The sequence below is a fragment of the Solenopsis invicta genome, chromosome 4 (assembly GCF_016802725.1).
Source record: "Solenopsis invicta isolate M01_SB chromosome 4, UNIL_Sinv_3.0, whole genome shotgun sequence".
Taxonomy (NCBI): Eukaryota; Metazoa; Arthropoda; class Insecta; order Hymenoptera; family Formicidae; genus Solenopsis; species Solenopsis invicta.
Genome location: NC_052667.1, coordinates 17,515,345 through 17,536,257, shown reverse-complemented (window position 1 = coordinate 17,536,257; position 20,913 = coordinate 17,515,345). Strand labels below are relative to the sequence as shown.

The 20,913-nt window shown below is 40.4% G+C and overlaps 1 protein-coding gene across 1 annotated transcript in view; it reads left to right on the top strand.

The window, feature by feature from the left end:
- LOC105200444 (sodium/potassium-transporting ATPase subunit beta-1) overlaps nucleotides 1-20,913 on the top strand; it is a 223,991-nt gene that overhangs the window by 155,107 nt on the left and 47,971 nt on the right. Inside the window, exon 6 of the mRNA XM_039447782.1 lies at nucleotides 16,509-16,674. Coding sequence (XP_039303716.1) covers nucleotides 16,509-16,674 — 166 coding nt within the window. The remainder of the gene's footprint in view (nucleotides 1-16,508; nucleotides 16,675-20,913) is intronic.

The following is a 20,913-nucleotide window of genomic DNA, read 5'->3' as shown; positions in this document are numbered from 1 at the left end:
GTCTCCCTGACGGCAGGAGGGAGATTGTTCCAAAGAGAGCATGCGGTCGAATGAAAGGAACGTTGGTAGGTGGAGGTGCGGCAGAAGGGGATGGCAAGATCGAGGGAAGAGGAGGGGGAGGAGCGCAGGTGTGAGAGAGGGCGGTGAAGAGGACGGAAATTTTCTGAGAGATAGGAGGGAGACGAATTAAGGATGATAGAGAATAGGAGGCAACATGTGAGATACTCCCTCCTGTCGTCAGGGCTGAGCCACCCCAACTTCTCGTAGTACCCCGAAATGTGCTCATCCTTGCGAAGATTGTAAATGAACCGCACGCATGAGTTCATTAAGCGTCTTAGCTTTAGTTTTTGTTGCCCCGTTAAATCTGTAAAGAGGGCCGCGCAGTAGTCAAAGACGGGGAAGATGAGAGCCGTGACGAGCTGAGTACGGAGGCGCAAGGAGAGGCAGCCGGAGAAAGCTTTTAGCCGCCAAAGGATACCGTTGACGCGGCTCGAGGTGCCGCGAACTTGTTCCGACCAGCTGAGAGAGCTGGATAGACAAATGCCGAGATTTGTGACCTTGTCGGTTATTTCAATTGGTGCACCGTTGAGGTGAAGTTGGATACGAGAGGAGGGGATGCTGTTGATAAATTTAGAGGACCCCAGGAGCATGGATTTGGTTTTGCGAGCGTTAAGGATGAGAAAGTTGTTCTGGGCCCAGGACTCGATTGCGGCAATGTCCGCTCTGACCTTAGCGAGAGCGGCGTCAATTTCAGCAGGTGAATGTAAATTTGAAGGTCGTCCGCGTACAGGATGTGGTTGCAATGTTTTAGGACGGATCTGAGATCATTAATGAAGAGTGAAAAGAGCAGGGGGCCGAGAACCGAGCCCTGAGGGACCCCGGCGAGAACAGGCATCCAAGACGAGAAGGAGCCGTCCGGGCCACGCACACGCTGGTGACGCCCCGTAAGGTAGGACCGCACCCATTGGCAGGCGGAGGGAGACAGGCGGAAGGAGCACAGCTTACGAAGAAGGAGCTCGTGAGAGACCGTATCGAAGGCCTTTGTAAAGTCGAACAGGACGAGCAAAGTGACCATCCTTTTGTCGATGGCCAGTCTCACATCGTCGAGCAGCTTCAGTAGAGCCGTTTGTGTGCTATGCCCCCTTCGGAAGCCGGTTTGGAGAGGATCAAGAAGGTTGTAGGTCGATAGGTGGGAGGAAAGTTGCTCGAAGGCAACGCGTTCGAGCACTTTGGACAGGAAGCAAAGCAAGGATATAGGGCGGAAATGGGAAGGTTCGGAGGGATGCTTGGATTTGGGAAGTGGAATAATGTGAGAGAGTTTCCAGGAGGAGGGAAAGGAGGAAGTGGTAAAGGACCGGTTAAAGATATCAAGGATGAAAGTAAAGATGCACGGAAGACACATTAAGATGAGGCGACGATTGATGTCGTCGAGTCCGGAAGAGTTGGAGGTGCTGTGGCGCAGAGCACGCAACAGAGCGTCGGGTGTAATGTGAAGGAAGTAAAAGGTGGAAGGGTCGGCTAGAGGCGAGGAAGAGACAGAGAAGCAAGGAAGAGGAGAGAGAGAGTAGGGTGAGCTAGAGGGAGAGATTTGAAGAGAGCCTGGCGGCGGGATAGGGGGGTCGGGTGAGGCGAGGTGAGCTAAGGAGAAGAAGGAGTTCAGGATTTCTAGAGAGACGTTTAGATGCGGACACTGGGTCCCAGCGCTAGCGAGGCCCAGAGAGCGCAAGTCGGACCATAATCGTGCTGCGCTGGAGGTCGAGCCAAGCCTTTTAGTCAAGTAAGTATTTTTGGCAGACTTAATAGCGGCCTTGGCTTGGTTGCGGAGCACTCGAAAGGTTTCCCTCCTCGAGGGAGAGGGGAGGCGGAGGAAAGCTCTCCTAGCTACGTCCCGCCTTCGCAGGAGATCACGGATGGTGTCATTTATCCAAGGGGCGGGAGGTCTCCTCGCTATGAACGATTTTAATGGGAAGAGTTCGTCACGAGCAGAGGTAAGGAGTTGACAGAAAGCGAGAACCATGTCGTCGACATGGAAGAAATTACGGATGCGTAGCCAGTTGGGAGATAGCAGGAGACTGTGGAGAGTCTGTAAGTCGGTCCTAGAGTGATCGCGGATGGTGACAAGGCGAGGGGGGAGGCGATGGATGAGAAAGTTGAGTGACACCTCGATGAGGTCGTGGTTGGACAGGAACGGAACTGGAAGTTGATGGTGAGACGTTACGAGAGAGAGGCTGCTAACGAGGCAGTGGTCGATTCTGGTATGAGAGGTGGTGGTATGGTGAGTGTTGCCGAAGGGAACGAAAAAAAGATGATTGGTGGAGCAGAAATCCAAGAGAGATTCCGTGTCGTGAGTGGAACGGTTGGTGTCGATGTTAAAGTCTCCGATGATGACTGCGTTGCGGAAAGAGGGAAGGAATTTTTCAAAGTCGGCTTGGAAGATGGAAAGATGACCGACTTTGGGAGGTCGATAGATGACGGCTAGAAGGAAAGGATGGGAAGCCCTTGGGGAAACGCGAAGCAGCATGTATTCAGGCTGGCAGTTGTAGGGACCAGGGGACGCTGCAAGGATAGAAGCGCCGATGTCGCCGCGCACGTAAACGCCAATCCCCCCTCCCCCCCTCCCCTCGCGGTCGCGTCGAATGACGCGATAGCCGGGAAGGGAGACGAAGTTGTCGGGAACATGAGGCTTAAGCCAAGTCTCCGACATAGCCACAATATCGAAAGTCTCCCGGTGGAAAAAGTCCGCGAATTCAGAGAAATGGGGGAGGAGCGACTGGCAGTTCACGTGGCAGAGACGCAGGTACTCCGGAGGCAGACGGGCGACCTGAGCAGACCGTCAGTCCTTTCTGGACCGCAGGACCCTAGCCGAGGCAGCCGCGTCGGAGTTAATGTTAGGAGGGGCACCCCGTGGGAGGGGACCGAGTGGAGTCGGCGGCGCGGGGGTCGATCGTGAAGCCAGGGGAGGCCGCGAAAGACCGGCGGCGCTCGCAGGCGCAGAGGAGGAGCGTGCACCGCTCGGAGACGGCCCGACATCAACCCCGCCCGAAGAGGGCACCGGCGCCCCCGAAATCAGCGATTGCAAGTGCGCACGGTCGCGGATGCGGATAGGGGGGGTGTTAGAGTGACGCCGGACAAGGATGAGCCCATTTCTCACCCACGAGCGATGCAGGCGTCCCTCCCTGACAGCGCGCCGCGCCTCGCCAAGGACCTCACGGGCCCGAGGAGAAAGCCGCTCGTTGATGTCGATGATACCAGGCGGAAGACCGGGAACGTCGGATCCATCCAGCATCCCCTTAGCTCTCTTCCCGGCGATCCACTGGTTCCGAGCGTCGCAGGTGGTCAGCTTGACGATGATAGGGCGAGGTCGTCCACCCTTGGCAGGGATGCGAAAGCACGAAGTTATATCGCCAGGGGCGACCTCCACACCAATGGCAGCAGCAATGCTCGAAACAGTCTCGCGGAGGGCTTCAAAAGGTGGCTCCCTGGCACCGAAGATGATAAGTTCCGAGCTCAGCTTGGCCCGCTCAAGAGTCTCCAGCCTTGCCTCGATCCCCTCGAACTCCCGTTGGTCGTCGGACGGACCGCGCATCTCGAGGGCATCCATGCGCCTACCGAGAGCATCCTGCTGCGTCCTGAGATCGAGGATGGACGCAGTGAGAGTGTCCGACATAGCGGAGAGTCGCGTGTCGAGGGCAGCAAGTTGCGGCTTAATAGTCGAGAGATCCAGCAGTTGCGTCTTGATTGTGGAGAGGTCCCGCAGCTGTGTCTCGATACGCGACATCTTGGAGAGCAGAGCGGAGAGGATGGAGTCAGAATCGGACTCTGGAGGAGCAGGGCAGACAGCGGCTGAGTCACTTGGTGTGAGAGCGGAAAGGCGAGAGCGGCAAGGTTCCTGACAAATTGGACAAAAAATGTCCGGAGAGGTTGCTGAGTCGGTGGGGAGCTCCATGCATTCCGCGTGGAAGGTGTGCTTCGCATCGCGCTCGCATTGGATTGCTGTTGTCGCCGACAGAAACCTTTTGCACACTCGGCAGGACAGAGGCATACTGATTGGCTGGAGATTGTTAGGCCGGCCCGTGAAGTGTTGCGGGACGCACAGGTGATGTGGAGCAGGTAGGTTTGAGAACGCGCTCAGGCGCGCGCTCGCCGGCGATGAGTAGCAGAACGCCGAAAGCGCTCCAGTCACGGCGCAGGCGCAAGAGCAGAATGCCGCTAAGAGAGACCCATAACCTCCAGGAGTAGAGATAGCCAGAAAAGCAGCGAGAGAACGCCGAAAGGTGAAGTTGACACTCACCGCGACAGTGTGGTGTCAAGTGAAAGAGGCCCTTGACAGACAGAGGCTGAAAGAAGCGGCCCCGGAGGGCAGAAAGCAGCAGAAATAAAGCTCAGAAAGCGGAGCGAACAGGCAAGCAAGTGATCTCACGTGATCGGAGAGAGAGAGAGAGAGAGAGACTGACTGACTGACTGACTCTTTATTAACATTCTAGGGACCTCCCTGTAAAAATATGTACAGTAAAGCAAAATCGAGATATACAAAAATTAATAGAAAAACTAAACTTAATACTAACAGAACAAAATGGTATAAAACAATAATGTAAATGCATAGAAAATGATGTACATTTTTAACTATAAAGCAATTAATAAACTTGAATAAAAATAAAACAAAACAAAACAATAGTACAAGTAATAATTGAATAGAACAGAATACAGAACTAAAAATAGAGAATAATGCATAATTAAACAAGATGCCTTTATTGAAGAGAACATTAAGAATAATATACTAAATAAAGATTAAAGACAACATAACGTTGAGAGAAAGATTGTGAGTAGCATTGTTAGTGACGCGTGCCTAAAAGTAACCGCGTCTTTACTTAATTAAGTTGCATTTGGGTTTGAGGTTGGCCCGCGCCTCTCCTCCGCAGATGATCGAAGAGTAAGAGCCTGAATGATTTTAGTGAGTTTGTCTCCCTCACACTAGGTGGATGGGAGTTCCACCACTTACAACTGGTATAAATAAATGAATGTTAAAAAATGGAGAAATGGCAGGAAGGTAAAGCAAAATCCATGTGGGAGGCGGTGGAGCAAAGGTGGAAAAGGGAAGGGAGGGAGGTCTGGAAATTGCTGGCGAGAAAGGGAGAAGATCTTGAGTGGATGATGATGTAAACCAGAATACAGGATATTCTCTCCGGTCATCGGCGGTAAGCCATCCGAGACGCTTGTAAAACGGAGACACATGCTCGTCCCGACGGAGGTCAAAAATGAAACGAACACACGCATTCATCAGGCGCTTGAGTTTAAGTTTTTGTTGTACGGTAAGATCAGACACGACGGCAATAATCAAAGAGGAGAAAAGCGAACGATGTGATGAGCCGTACTCTTAGAGAACGCAAAAAACTATTCCTGTAATACTTTAGGCGCCAGAGAATTCCGTTTACACTGCGTGAGGTGAAGCAGACTTGGTCGGCCAATTGAAACTGCTGGTGATGTTCAGTCCTAAGTTGCAAACAGAGTCCGCAAACTCTATTTGCATGTTGTGTAAGTAGAGTATTCGCGGTTGAGATGGCGTTAACATATCTGGCACTGCCAAGAAGCATGGCTTTTTTTTTGCATTAAGCCGTAGATGGTTCAAGGCTGCCGTTTAATTGCGACGATATCCTTCCTGATCATTCCGGTTGCCTTCTTGAGGTCGTGAGGGGGAAATTGAATGTAGATTTGCAGATCATCTGCATATAGCAGATGATTGCAATGTCGAAGCGAACGCCTAAGATCATTGATAAACATTGAAAACAGCAGAGCACTGAGGACAGAAGACAGAACCCTGAGGTACTAGCCCGGATGCGCGATCAGGAGGAGAATGTCCCGTCGGACCCTCGCACACTTTGGAATTTCCCTGACAAGTAAGAGCTGAACCAGGCCAATACAGATGGCAAAATGTAAAAATCGCGCATTTTGTGCAACAGGAGAGCATGTGAGACCAAGTTGAAAGCCTTGATAAGGTCAAACATGACAAAAAAAGTAACCTTTCGCTTGTCGATATCTAATCGAATGTCATCTACTAGTTTTATGAGAGCGGTTTGCGTGTTGTGGTTTCTCCTGAAGCCTGTTTAAAAAGGACCGAGGAGATTGTATCGGGAAAGATGATCAGACAGATCAAAGACGATTCGCTCAAGAATCTTGGACAAAACACAGAGCATTGAGATAGAACGAAAATCAGGAGGGGAAGTAGGATTATTAGTTTTCGGGAGGGAAAGGACGTGAGACCGTTCCCAGGATAGGAGGAAAAAGTGGAGGAGCTGAAGGAGGTGTTGAAGAGATCTAGGACTATCAGAAAGATGACGGGGAGACAAAGATTAATGAAATGACGGTTCAGACCATGCGGACCGGTAGAATTTGATGTGCTTGATCTCAAAGCCTTCAGCAGCATTTCCGGTAAAAGTACAGAAAATAAAACAGTGTAGAGGCAGGCCTCACACTCGCGGAGAGAGACGAGAGAGAGGAAGCTGTGAAAAGACGGGAAGGGGATTCAGGAGGGATTGTGGAATCAAAAGGGGGAGAAGGATGAATAGAAGTAAAGAAGGTGTTGAGTTCTAGGGGGATGTTGAAGAATGGATCGGTGAATCACTGCTTGGCCAGGCCATGTGAGCGAAGCTCTGACCAGAGTCTGGTAGGGCTCATTCTGCCACCTAGCCGGTTTTGTAAGTCGAGACTTCTGCTAACGTCGATGCGCGACTTTGCCTCGTTTTTCAACACCCAAAAAGCTTCCTTCCTTTCGAGAGAAGGACGCCGAAGGAAAGCTCTTCTTGCGGCATCCCTACGGCGTAACAGGGCTTTGATAGAATGGTTAAGCCAGGGGGCAGGGAGCTTGTTGGCGACGAAGACTTTAAACGGTAAGAAGGATTCGATGGATAAATTTAACCCTTAAACACACCGATCCTGTAAAATACGGAAACACATTTTTGGGTCTGAGAGACTTTTTCAATTTTGAGAAGCTATAACTATGATTACAATAAATATTTTTCTACAATTTTTTATTTAAACAAAAGTTCAAAATCTTAGGAGTGTGACTACACAATCGACATTGTCAAAAAATAATTTATTGTGAAGTTATAAAAAAAAATCATTAAGCAAAAATGAGAAATTGGTCAAAAATCCACTTTTTCTTCAAAAAATTATATCTTCGCAACAAAAAACGTTTAAGGATTTTCAAATACGGCGTTTTAAAGCCAAAGAGTCACACTTTCAAAATAAAATTTGGCAAAGTCGTTCCTTTTAAAAAGTATAATTATGTAACATGGAGAATATGAGGTATTTTTGGGCATCTAAAAATTCACTTAAAAAAAATATATATCTTTGCAACAAAAAACTTTGAAGAATTTTACAATACGGTGTTGTAAAGCTAAAAATTCATACTTTCAAAAAAAAATCATATCATTGTCATTTCTATTAAAAAATGTACTTATGTAACAAGGGGAATATGAGGTATTTTTGATGAAATCGTGTCTAAAATTGAAAATTGATATGTTCATGATATATTTCGGAAAAACTCCTTTTTTTACAGCATTTTATAGTATTCCAACTTTAGACAGAGTATATGCCAGTAACATCCGCAAACCGACCTGTTCGAACGTATTTTGTCCAGCTTTTTTATGTAAAATACTCACAAAAAGGTTTCACTTACACACTATATGGGTCGCATTGACCCTAACAAAACTTTGCTGCCGTGACGTTTGAATTCTAGTTGATCAAAAAAGTTGATCAATCATATCAATTGAAAGAGGACATTTCAAACTTTTTTTACGTCTTAGTCCGAACCTCCTATCTAATTCTGTCTTCACATAGCAAGCGTTCAAAGCTTCATATGGGGTCTCTCAGACCCACTTACGTGTTTAAGAGTTAAGAAAGGTAGAAACAATCAATTTTATGATCAAGGTCATTCATGCGGTCCAAGGCAGGCCAGTCGTGAGCTAGCAGAGAAGAATAGAAACCGCCCTGATAAAAGTTAAACTCGTCTCTTATGCGGATAGTGCAGGGTGGGACTCTATTGACAAGAAAATTGAGTGTCACCTCTATCAAGTGGTTTGAAAGAAACGGAACTGCCTGCTGATGCCAAGATTTGATGAGGTTTATATCACTGACTGAGCAGTGGTCGAGCTTAGAATGTGATAGCGGGGTTTGATACGTTTCTGCAAAAGGTACTAAGTGGAGGTGGTTAGAGGCAATGAAATCAAGCAAGAAGTCGGTGTCATGCGTAGACCGGTTGAGATTGATATTGAAATCGCCTAGTATAGCGGGGAAAACGGGCAGTTGTAAAGGATGAGTGCAGTCTCTCGAATTTGTTTCTGAATATCGAAAGGTGGCCTAGTTTAGGAGGCTGATAGACTACTGCGAGAAGAAGAAGCTTGCACCTTGTCGGGGAGATTTTTAATAGTAAGTACTCTGGCTGATCGCAGTACCCAGCTGGAGACGACGCGAGGATTACGGCTCCGATCCCGTGACGCACAAATACGCCCACGCCCCCCCCCTTTCCCCTCTCTGTCCCTTCTAATAATCCGGTATCCTGGAAGTTGAACTATAATATCGGGAATGTAAGGCTTGCCGGGCGTAGGGGAGGAGCGATCAGGGTGGAGAGATGCTACCGAGTAGTTGAATGGGTGAGATATCAGGGTGTCTTCTGACGAAGACTTGCCCGTTCCAAACTCAGGCCCGGCTTAGACGTCCCTCTCTAACCGCGCCCCTTGCCGCTGCAAAGACTCCGCGGGTGGAGGACGGCAGACGTTTGTTAATTTCGATGGTTCTCGGCTGCAAATCCGGAAACGATGATCCGTCGAGTACATCGTTCGCCCGTTTTCCCCGCCAGCAGGTGATTCCTAAACTCGATCGAGGAGAACTTGACTATTAAAGGGCGGGAACAATCTTCCTTGGCCGGTATTTGAAAGCACGCAACGATATAATCGGGTCCGACCTTGACGCCCAGAGCGCGCGCCATTTTTATTAAAATATTCTTTAGGTTTTCGGAAGAACTCTTTTTATTCCAAATAATATCTATTCAGAGCTGCGTTTATAGCGCTCTATTAAGATATTACAGTAATTTTACAACAATATTGTAATATTGCAGTGATATTGCAGAAATATTAAAACGCGATATACCACACTGTAATATTGCTATGACATTGCAGCAATATTGCAATAGGATATTTTACATTGCAATATTGCAGTAATATTGTAGAAATATTAGAATGCGATATATCACATAATAATATTTCTGCAATATCACTACAATATTGTAATATGATATATCATATTGCTGAATTGCTGCAATGTCATAGTAATATTGTATTATGATATATCATATTGCAACATTGCTGCAATGTCATAGGAATATTATCACGCAATATATCGCATTTGAATATTTATGCAATATCACTGCAGTATTGTAATATTATTTATCATATTGCAATATTGCTGCAATGTCATAGCAATATTGTATTATAATATATCATATTGCAATATTGCTGCAATATCATAGCAATATTACAATATCGCTGTAATATTAATGCGACATCATAATATTGTCGCAATATTGTTGCAATATTACGTGCTGTGCGAGTATTTAAATACTTAATATAAATTTAGTTACTTCTTTATCAGAATACTAATTTATAATATTAATAGATATAATTTTGTACTTTTGGTCTTTTATTTTTAATATAATTTGCAACTATAAAATTCACTACTTTGTCATCATTCTTACTGTTACTTTCTAGTATTTCATTTAAAAATATGAATTGGTCAAATTCCATTGTAACCTTTTTACACGTTACTTTGTACTAGTAGTAATAGAAAATTGCGTTACTTTGTACTAGTAGTAATAGAAAATTGCACAGCTAAAATTGGCCGTGCAATAAATTTTGCACTCCATCAGTTTGCTTTGTGTATTCAAATATAAAGTCAGTGCTACACTAGTGTAATGAGACAGTCATCGAAAACACCATAAGATGTGCACTATAACAATGCAATATAACCAAATACGACGAGCGCAGTGCACTGAGCAGAGGACATCGATCGAACACGTTGTACTGAGAAAATTTGCAGTGTACACTAGTGCAAGCGATCGAATTTGCTATTAGTGTTAGTGTCGGCGTTGCGTCTGCCGCGGTTGAACGCAAAAAATTTGGTGATTCAGGGAGTCGATCTCAAGTACGGGAATTTGCCGGACCGTCCAGCTGTCGGCTGCTACGTATTTGTCCCCCTGTGAAAAATATGTGAACGATCGGCTGCACCGGAAAGCCGCAAAACCCGCGTGCACGTGCGTGAATCGTGCCGCGGCCGTGATCGCACGACCGCCATGTCCATCGTTTGATTGGCGGACGGCAATCGCGTTGTCATTATGTTGTATCTTTTCTTTCACTAATTCGGAATCGGTTATATTTTCTTAATGTAAGCCTTGCTATCGGATAGGTTTGCGTTCAGCCAAAGCTGCACTTGATCTCGTGTACATTATTTCGATAAGTTAGATTAAATAAGTTATCATAAGTCATAGTCCTTTCTTCTGGTCATTTTAGTGCATCCGCTTATAATTTTTTCTTCATCTTGTATACCATTGTTATCCGTGACTACAATATATTTTATTCATGTTTGTTACATCAACCTCAATATTTTCTTTGCTTGTTGTGACGTCTCACCTATCCGTATCTTTCTCCGCGAGAGCAGTTTTGCCCCTGTCTCCGCTTCCCTACCCCTCTGGCGGTTAGAGAAGCTAGCTGACCACGTATGAGCGACGATTTCGCGTTTTCACCTGGTAATTTATCGCGCGGTGTAGATTAGTGTTTAGCGTTGGATATTGGATCTGATGACGCAACCGTGTCTGGCGCCTAACTTTTTGTAATTTAGTAAATTTCGATATGCTCTTCGTCGCTTTCGCGCGCGCTTTGCGTATGACTTCCCCTCTCTGTTTATCCACGTATTTCGCCGCAACTCTTCAGCGACCTATAAAACACGTGATAATACACACACACACACACACACACCCATACACATACATGCACGCACGCACGCACGAACACGTATCATGCTTTCTCTCTCGACCAAGTGTCAAGCGAGGAAGATGTACGATAAAGCGTGCCCCAATCACCTTATGCCTGCTTTCCGATCTCCTCCGCGCTAACACGTGCGTGCGCGGTTTTGCGTGTGTGGCAGCCGAGCGCCAGCGCGCTGGTCGGTAGCAATTGTTGCTTCTCTCTTCTTATCGCGCCGCCACTTCCGATTGCTCATAACCTGGCGATCGATAGGTAGACCTCGTGTACGGTTGACAGGGAAAATACGCGCTCATTTGCCGAACTTTACTAATTTTTAAATCGTTAACTATTGCAAATAATGAAAAAGACCTTTCTTCTCTATCTAGTTTGACTTGCTTTATCAATCCACAAGAGCAAAAATGATTGTTTTTTGACACCTAGTATAAAATAAATTTTATTATAATAGCAAAATATTACATCAGTGACCGAATGATGTTCCTATTGTCATAAATCCAATGGCAAAATATATTATACTACTGATCGAATAGTACTCCTATTGATGAGTATCTAATGGTAACTAATACACTATTGATTGAATGATATTCTTATTGCAGTACATCCTATGGTAAAATATTTTATTATTGAACAAAGGATTTTCTTATTGAACACCTCAAATAGTAAAATCATTTATTAATGAGAATGATATTAAATGTGTATGATTTTATCATTAGTTTAAATGATTTTACCATTGATCCGCAAAGTTCCCAAGTTAGAATAGACGGGACAAAAATATCGGGACTAGAAAAAGAAATTGAATTATTTTCTTCCGGTGTTTTATTGTTTAAAATGAGATATTTGTTGGATGTTTTAATTTGTTTCAGTTTGCTCGTTTATCCCGCATCATTTTTGGGAGGAAAATCGTCTTTTGCGGAGTTCAACTTCTTTCCTAAAGAAGACCGCTTCGCCTCGGTTTCTTTTATCCGAGATTTTTCCATGAACCTCGGCAAATTCATGCCAATGCGCGCGAAAAGCGACTCCATGTACACGATAGAGACTAGCGCCACGCCACATGCAGAAATTGAAACTGTTGATGTTTTCAAATAAAACTAATTGTAACGCAGTACATATATAAAAACAAAAATTAATATTTACTAATTGTAAGATTTTCTTTTTAAGATAATAAATTAGTAAGGTAGAAGATTTTAACATTATCATATTTTAAATATTAGTGCATTTTATATAAAATTTATGAGTATGAAATATTAAAAAGAAATTTAATAAAAATTAACTTTCTTGTAAAGCAGACATCTGTTGCATGCTTTAATTTAATTTTTTCTATACTCGTCAAGTTAATAAAACAAAAAATTTTAGCAATAATTTTATGAAATGTTATTTTACAACGATACATTTCACAGGAACTTTTGCTAATTTTTAATAAGTTTCCATTCTTAGTATATGACAAACTCATGAATTTAGTAAGGCGACAGATTTCAACAGTTTAGTCAGTAGGAGTCTGACATAACCTCCCCCTTTTCCCCGAGAGTAGGGGATATCCATGATAGATTTCTCCATATAAAAAAAAGCTTGCAAGTGGCTGTCCTTATGTTTATCGATATTTGATTGATGATTGATCGTCGTTAATTGTTGACGCTTTTGTCTGTTAGTTTTGATTTTGATGTTACACGATATGTCAATAAATCGTTACTTTAAAAGCTTGTCTAGTATACTAAAAGCGCTAGTATTAATGTAATTGCGCGAGTGCAAGAGTGCGAGCAATTTTTTTGGTCATAACATTTTTTGTTACGACTGGGGAAGATTTGACAGCAGAGTTGACGTGTATACATAACATGCGTATAAGGACGTTTTTAATAATTTGTTGTGCCCGGTGATGGTCCAGGCACGTCGGTAGGTATTTCGAGATCGTTACAGCGTCTGAGGAGTTAGGATTCGAGGAAGGGCCGCGTTGACGGGTTAAAGAGTAGATTCTTGAGTTCCCAACGTTAATATAAATGTATATTTCTTCAGTTTTACCCTCGTTACACTTGTTGTGTGATTATATGTGTCACTTGTACACTTGTTTTCCCGGACGGCCCAGTAGATCGGCGCTCCTCTCTGGATTGTGTTACCGGCTCGACGTGTAAGTCAAGTCATGCATGGCGAGTAACACACCGGACAGCTGTTTGTTTGACTCTCCGTCGCTTTCCGATTTGGTCGCTCTACTTATCCACAAATTTGTCACTTGGTTCAACTAATTGCGTTCCTGCAAAATGCAACTCCCACGGTTAGCCGAAATACGAGTACCGGAAAGCGACTCAGCAGTAGCTGGCGTAGCGCGATAGTATTTCAGGCCGGAAGCCTGAAAGACCATCAATATCTTTCAATTCTTTTGCGTATGCGAAATTTGAATCCGCTGCGCATATGCATAGCAATAGGAATCTTAATTTCTTGTTGCTATGCGCGTTATTAACGTGGTTATACTGGGTACAACAAAATTTTGAAAAATAATATGTTAAAAAGTAACTTTATCATGTATTGTTAAATTCGTGATAAAATAAGCTTTAATTTGGTTATAAAAAGAAATAAAAATGTTTAAAAAAAAGATAAGTAGTGAGGGAAAATAAAAAAAAAAGTTGTTTATCAATGTTGTAAAGTACTTTTTAAGGATGTACTGGCGATAACGTCTAACATTGACAATGCTTTGAACATTTAAAAAATTTTTTCTATTTACTGTCTGAATACATGTTTAAAATTTGAAATCGATCTTTTAACTGGTTCACGAGTTATTCAACTTTAAATTTTGCATGTATTCTTATAGTGTAGCAGTGCATTTCCATTTATATCAACAAAATTATAAAGAAGCAACATTGTCAATATTCTGAAACTTTGTTTATGAGTAAATAAAATATTGAGCAATATTTCTAAAAAAAGTTTATATCAACTTATTAACTTGTTATTAAGATAACAATGACGCAAAATTTCAGTAAACTTCTAATTTCCGAATGGACTACATAACCACACTATAAAATCACACTCTATTTTTACTTGTATGAAGTGCTAGAAGGGCAAATATTAGAGAAGAAGAGGATATTATGGCTACTGTCGACAATATGGCTACCTCTATTATTTCCGTTATTAGTATTCTAACAATGGCTTATGGAGTTATTCGTTTAGTAGTCCGCCGTTTTTTAGTGATGCTAATATGCCAATACATAATGACTGATAATTGTTATTAGGCATTTTTACCTTTGAGCACTTCTAAACTTTTACACATTTAACCTTTAATTACATACACTTTCTCATTATTCTTAAACTTGAGTGTATTATCACACAAAGGTACATACACTCAAATGTTTTTTTGTTATTTTACTTTTTATTTGGCCGTATACATTTTGAGTTATACAAAGTTGAAGCAATAACAGGGAAATTTGTTAATATGGTTTTTTATGCAAAATTTTTATATCGAAATATTTCTTCAATAAATCGATTGTCATTCTAAAGAGCGGTGTTTAGAAGCAATAGAGATATCATTTTACGCTTGTTGTTTAATGTTAAACAGGGATAAAATGATATTTTTAATGAAATTTCTAATGGTATTTCTAAAGCTTCTAAACGCAAGAAAATTCTAAATTAGGGAAATTCTAAACAATGGAAAATTATAAATATATAATTTTGTAACAAGGTACTGTGTTTCTTTTAAAGTAAACTAATTTTGTAAAATTATTTTTATGAATAGCCATATTACAACCACTTTTTTTCTTCACCAATTATGCAGCGCATTAGATTTTTATAAATCATGCCCTAAATAATAAATATTTTATTACTTTTAGTCTAGAATGTGTCAAACAACACTCTGACGAATGTAATCGTTCAAGTTTCAATAGTAAATACTAATTTTAAATAAAGGTATTTAATAAAATGGAAATGGGTGCCATGTTACCCTCTTCTCTTCTATGTTAATGATATTTATTTAAGTAACTTATGGATTTTTAAATATCATTCGATATCTAATATATATTAAATTACATTAAATGTTATCAATATGCGTTTAGTTTTTTCATTTCTTACAGTTAATTTCTAGTAAAATTTACGTCCAAAAGTTTTTTGTCGACAATCGCAAAAAATACAAATATATTTATTTGTACTGCCAAATATCATGTTAACTGGCATTATTCAAGTCCTATACATGATACGAGCACATATTGTGCACGTCTTAATTTATAATAACGCAGAATTTCATCAATTTCAAATTTAAGCAACTTTTGTTTGGGATTGTCTAGCCAGAATATTCTTAAGCTATTCAATTTTTATTCAGAACATTTTTTTGATTTTTTAACACTTTTGACGATATATTTGCTTAAAAAAAACCGATCTTCTTCAAAAGTGTGTTTTACCTCTTAAAAGTAAACGAGCACGTATAAAAAAAAATTTGCATCCGTTAGTTTGATTCGTATTAAGGTACCTTAGCCGAATAAGGCTCAGCACTAAATGAGGCCCACTTTTAAATTTACTATTTAAAAATGCACTTTATGTTTGAAATATATGCTTAAAAGATATGTCATAGGAAGTTGATAAAGAGGAACTAGGGAATTAATACCAGTAACCACATGTTTATTCAATGTAACAAAAGTGTGTAACAAAGTGGGTAAATCAGCTGTTTTTATAAAAATTTGTTGTAAATTTAATAAGTATGCGTTATTTTATAATTTATTACGATATATTATAATATAATTCAACCTTCTAACTATTGAAAAAAATAAAAATATATATCGACATTTTGGAATAAGTATACTTGTTTATAAATAATGTATTATTAAATTAGGCCCTCTTATACATTTATTGTTATAACCATTGCCATTTGTTTATTATTTATGTGGCTTGCAACAGAGAATAACGATTTTCAATGACGCTAACTTTCCATAAGCTAAAATTAAACTAAAATAGCCAGAATTTCTTAAAGTTAAAATACTAATTATAGACAAAATTAAAAATAATTGTGATGTTTTACAATAAAATAGACCTTAAAGGATTTTGTATTTGTAATTAATAATCATTTTAACAGTGAATTGAAAAATAATGTTTAATTCCTTTGTTATTTTCAATTTATTTTTAATTCGGGTCTTATTACAAGCACAAGAATTTAATAAGGCCCAATGTCAAAATTTAAAAACATTTCTTTTTTTCTTTATTTAAAAATCTTTTATATAGGAGATAATTTTATTTTAGCGAGTGGTTAAAATAAATATTTTATTCTCATTTAGTTTATTTCAATATATTTGTAAATAGAATTTATAAAAATAAAATAAGTTAGTTGGGCCATATTCGGCTGGGGTACAACTTCAAAATCGGAGGGGCATACTTCCGTACCTGTCCTTGTCAGTTATTAAAAATTTAATACACAAATTTTAAAAGACAGATTTTATTATATACATTTTTTATTACTGTGTACAGAGATATACATGTGTATGTACAATAATCCGTTTTATAACATTTAAACAGTTCCAAATCTGGTTGTGGTGCGACGGAGTGAACAATGTTGATAAAGAGCATGTTGGAGAAATTGAGTATTTACCGAGTCCTGGCTTTTCCGTGCAATACTTTCCATTTGTGGGACAATCAGATTATTTGGCACCAATAGTCGCGCTTCATTTTAAAAATATTACATGTAAACCATTTTGATATCTTCTTCACTTTTTCTTTTTTTTTCTTTCTCCCATATAGAACTGTTGTACCGACGGGTGCAACAAGATAAAATATTTGGGATTCGGTCCGTCTGAAGGGTTAGAACCTACGAGGAGGACGCTTGGAGAACGTGCGGGGTGGCAAATAACACTCTCACTTTCTTATTGACACTTTTATTTCCCGAACGTTAATATAAAAGATTTCTCTTTTTTATATAATCGAATTGCGGTGAACGGATCACGTGCTATCGCGCACTCGGCCGCTGAATGTTGTGCGGGGTGTCGGGTAACCGACTTATCGTGGAGCGCGTACGTGCCGCTCGTAATTTACATTAAAAATCTCCCGCTGCCCATAATTAGGCAGCCTAACTTATAGTTTCGGTATTTCCCATATGGTGGAGCATTAGGTCCTCGCGATGACCATATATGGTCATACTCGCGTCAATCGTGCGATGCTTACGTTGCTCGCACGATTGGCAAATTCCGCAATCTTGCATTTCCGATGCAATGAGCTCTCGTGGCGTGATTGTTGCTAAGTGGATATGCAAGACGACTAAAGTAGCTAATGCTACAACAAAACATAACATTCATTAGATATCTTCCATAGTCATAGCTCAATGGAACGTCTATTAAACATCTATTATGGATATATATGATGAATCTTAACGGTTAAGCCAACGTTTTACGTAAAAGATTACTTATCGATAACAACTGTAATCCAGTAAAATCCATCTTCATAGATGATAGCTGCTCGTGTCGATCGTGCGTACTGAAAGTCCGAGTGTGATGAATAAGCAGGTTGTGTTAGCTATAATGTTAAGTGTATGTATATGCTACGTTCGCTTAGTATGTGGTAGAGAGGCACAGTTTTACCTCTGTTAAGCTAGTAGGACTAAATGAGGAAAATTAAACGGGATTGTATGATTTAGTGTTCATTTTGTACTAATTTATGCAGTAAGAAGCAATTTTGTACCTCGTATCGTTTATAAGAATTCGTAGCGCTGCTAACTTAACAACAAGCCATCAAAACCATTAAAAAAAAAAAAGAAAAATAAAAACAATTACAATTAGTGCTGTTTTGGTGTTAATTTATGCCACAAAAAGTAATATTCACAGAACTTATGGTAATGGAAGGAGAATACGGCCGACGAGTTGTGATATAAAGGACAGAACTTTTTGTTCTTCTCACGGACTTTTCTTCTCTTTGCGCACAATCACGCTTTGACAATCAAAATTTTTAGATATCGGAGGATTATTTGAATTGTTTCCATGACGATTCCTTCGGAAAACGTAATAAAAGTTACAAACAAGTGCAAAAAAATTATACGACAGAATAATCATCTTATTTTTGTTTAAAAAAATTTTAAAGATTTCTTGGCGTTGAGAGTTTTTAACGTTGTAATTAATTATAGTTTTACATGATGCTACATTTGAACATATAAAAAACCAAGACATTTTTGATAATCATAAAATACAACTAATAAAATGTATTATTGAAATTTATGTTAAAATAGATTTGTATCTTAAAGTTAGATCTTCAGGTGACACTGAAAAAACAACTGATACATTTTTATCATCAATAAATTATCTATAAAATATTTTTCTAAAAATTTTTTATTAATTCCATTACATACTATACGTAAACTGCATATTTCTTATTGTGATACTATATTATATCATAATTGTACTTTTCGAAAGTATTTTTTGTATAATAATTTAATATCTTTTTACACACACCCACGCATGCACACACGCACGCGCACGCACACACACACACACACACACACACACACACACACACACACACCTCTATCTCTGTCTGTCACTTACCTTGTAAAGATTCGACGTTTTTACTGTTGCTACTTGAATGAATTTCACGATCGTGGATACGTAACATAAAGACCCCTCACGTTCTTGTGTGACGAATTAACATCGAGAAATACACCAAGTTTGTTACTCCTGTAAAAATTGTATCGCAAAACTTGTAACATTTTCACGGATTTACTCACACACTTGATGGATAGCACAAGAACAGCACAAGAAGTTTGCCAACGATTCTATTATTTTATTATTATTAATCAGTATTAATAGTTAATTTTAAGTCAAATTACTCGACTTGAAATCACTTGAAATAAGAACGCGCAACATACCCAACCTGACCCAACGCGAAGACTACTGGCGCCTGCATACTGCGGAAACGCTTGTCACGCGGCAAAAAATGACGAGGGTTGCAGGGACGCGGGAACGTTTGCGCGACAAGCGTTCCCGCGTTCCCGCGTCGCACTTTATCGCGCAGCAAGCGTTTCCGCGTCCAGTGTGCACCCATATGCTCGATGACAACAATCAAGCAGATTGAGGTTCTGAGAATCAATACAATCTGATTTATCGGTCTCCTGTAATGTGATGCAAGATGATAAGTCAAGCTGCGACTATGAGCGCGTGAATGACCTTGCAGCATTTACAATGCCAATGAACCAATGCTTGCTTGTAGCTTGTAGGGTACTGTAGCGAATGTCACAAAGTTTCAAATATCATAATTATTTTTTACAATATTTACTAATATTATAAAAAATATTGAATAAATTATAATTATTTAATTTTGATATTAAATTTAATATTAATATTAATATTAAATGTAACTTTTTTCTTTATTTGTGAACTAAATTATTTGCGAAAACGAGTTGTTCCATGAAATGAAATATTTGATTAATAATTCGCAGAAGCTGAGTGGTCACGAGAAACGGAGTAGGGAGCGTTGACCTCCCGCGAAGCACGGATAAATAGGGAGAAACGATTTAACCGTGAATCAATTATCTTTCGATTCCTGCGTACAACGAATCTTGAAAGAAGAAAAATTGCACACCTATCATTACAGCCGCATGCAACACCTACGAGAAGAAAATTATCCTCAGAGAATGAAGTTTTGCGAGGACTTTCTAAGAAGAGTTGACGAAGATCCAGAACTTCTTTCTTATGTAATATTTAGCGATGAATCGCTAAATATTTACACGAGAAGGAGTTCTGAACTCGCACAATATGCACGTATGGAACGATGAGAATCCGCGAGTGACGTGGCTGAGAAATTTTCAAGTTCGTTGAAAATTGAACGTCTGGGCTGGGATTATGGGAACAACAATGTTGGGTCCAATAATTCTGCCAGAAACGCTAAATAGCGCTTCATATGTGGAATTTCTAACAGAAAATCTACCAGATTTTCTAGAAGAAGTACCGCTCTTAAATCGAAATAAAATAATATTTCAACAAGACGGTGCTGGTCCACATAACGCCAGAATCGTTACAAATTTTTTAAACCAACAATTTCCAGGACGTTGGATGGGTCGATATGGCCCGATACACTGGCCCGCAAGATTCCCAAATCTTAACCCATTAGATTTTTTCTTGTGGGGATACTGCAAGGAAAAAATATACAGGCAACTTCCCGAGGAAATTGAAGAACTAAATGACAAGCTTCACTATATTTAGTCCATCGAGAATGCAGTTATGGAGAGAATGTAGACAAATTTATTGAGACAAATGAGAGCATGCATCACAATGGAAGGCGGACATTTTGAACATCTATTATAAAAAAAGAATAGACGTTACAAAATAATCTGTTCTTTTCAGAGCAATCAAATAATTATTGATCTGCCCTTTCCAGGGCAACCAAATATTTCATTTCATGGAACAACTCGTTTTCGCAAATAATTTAGTTCACAAATAAAGAAAAAAGTTACATTTAATATTAATATTAATATTAAATTTAATATCAAAATTAAATAATTATAATTTATTCAATATTTTTTACAATATCAGTAAATATTGTAAAAAATAATTATAACATTTGAAACCTTGTGACATTCGCTACAGTACCCTACAAGCTACAAGCAAGCATTGGTTCACTGGCATTGTAAATGCTGCAAGGTCATTCACGCGCTCATAGTCGCAGCTTGACTTATCATCTTGCATCACATTACAGGAGACCGATAAATCAGATTGTATTGATTCTCAGAACCTCAATCTGCTTGATTGTTGTCATCGAGCATATGGGTGCACACTGGACGCGGAAACGCTTGCTGCGCGATAAAGTGCGACGCGGGAACGCGGGAACGCTTGTCGCGCAAACGTTTCCGCGTCCCTGCAACCCTCGTCATTTTTTGCAGCGTGACAAGCGTTTCCGCAGTATGCAGGCGCCAGTAGTCTTCGCGTTGGGTCAGGTTGGGTAT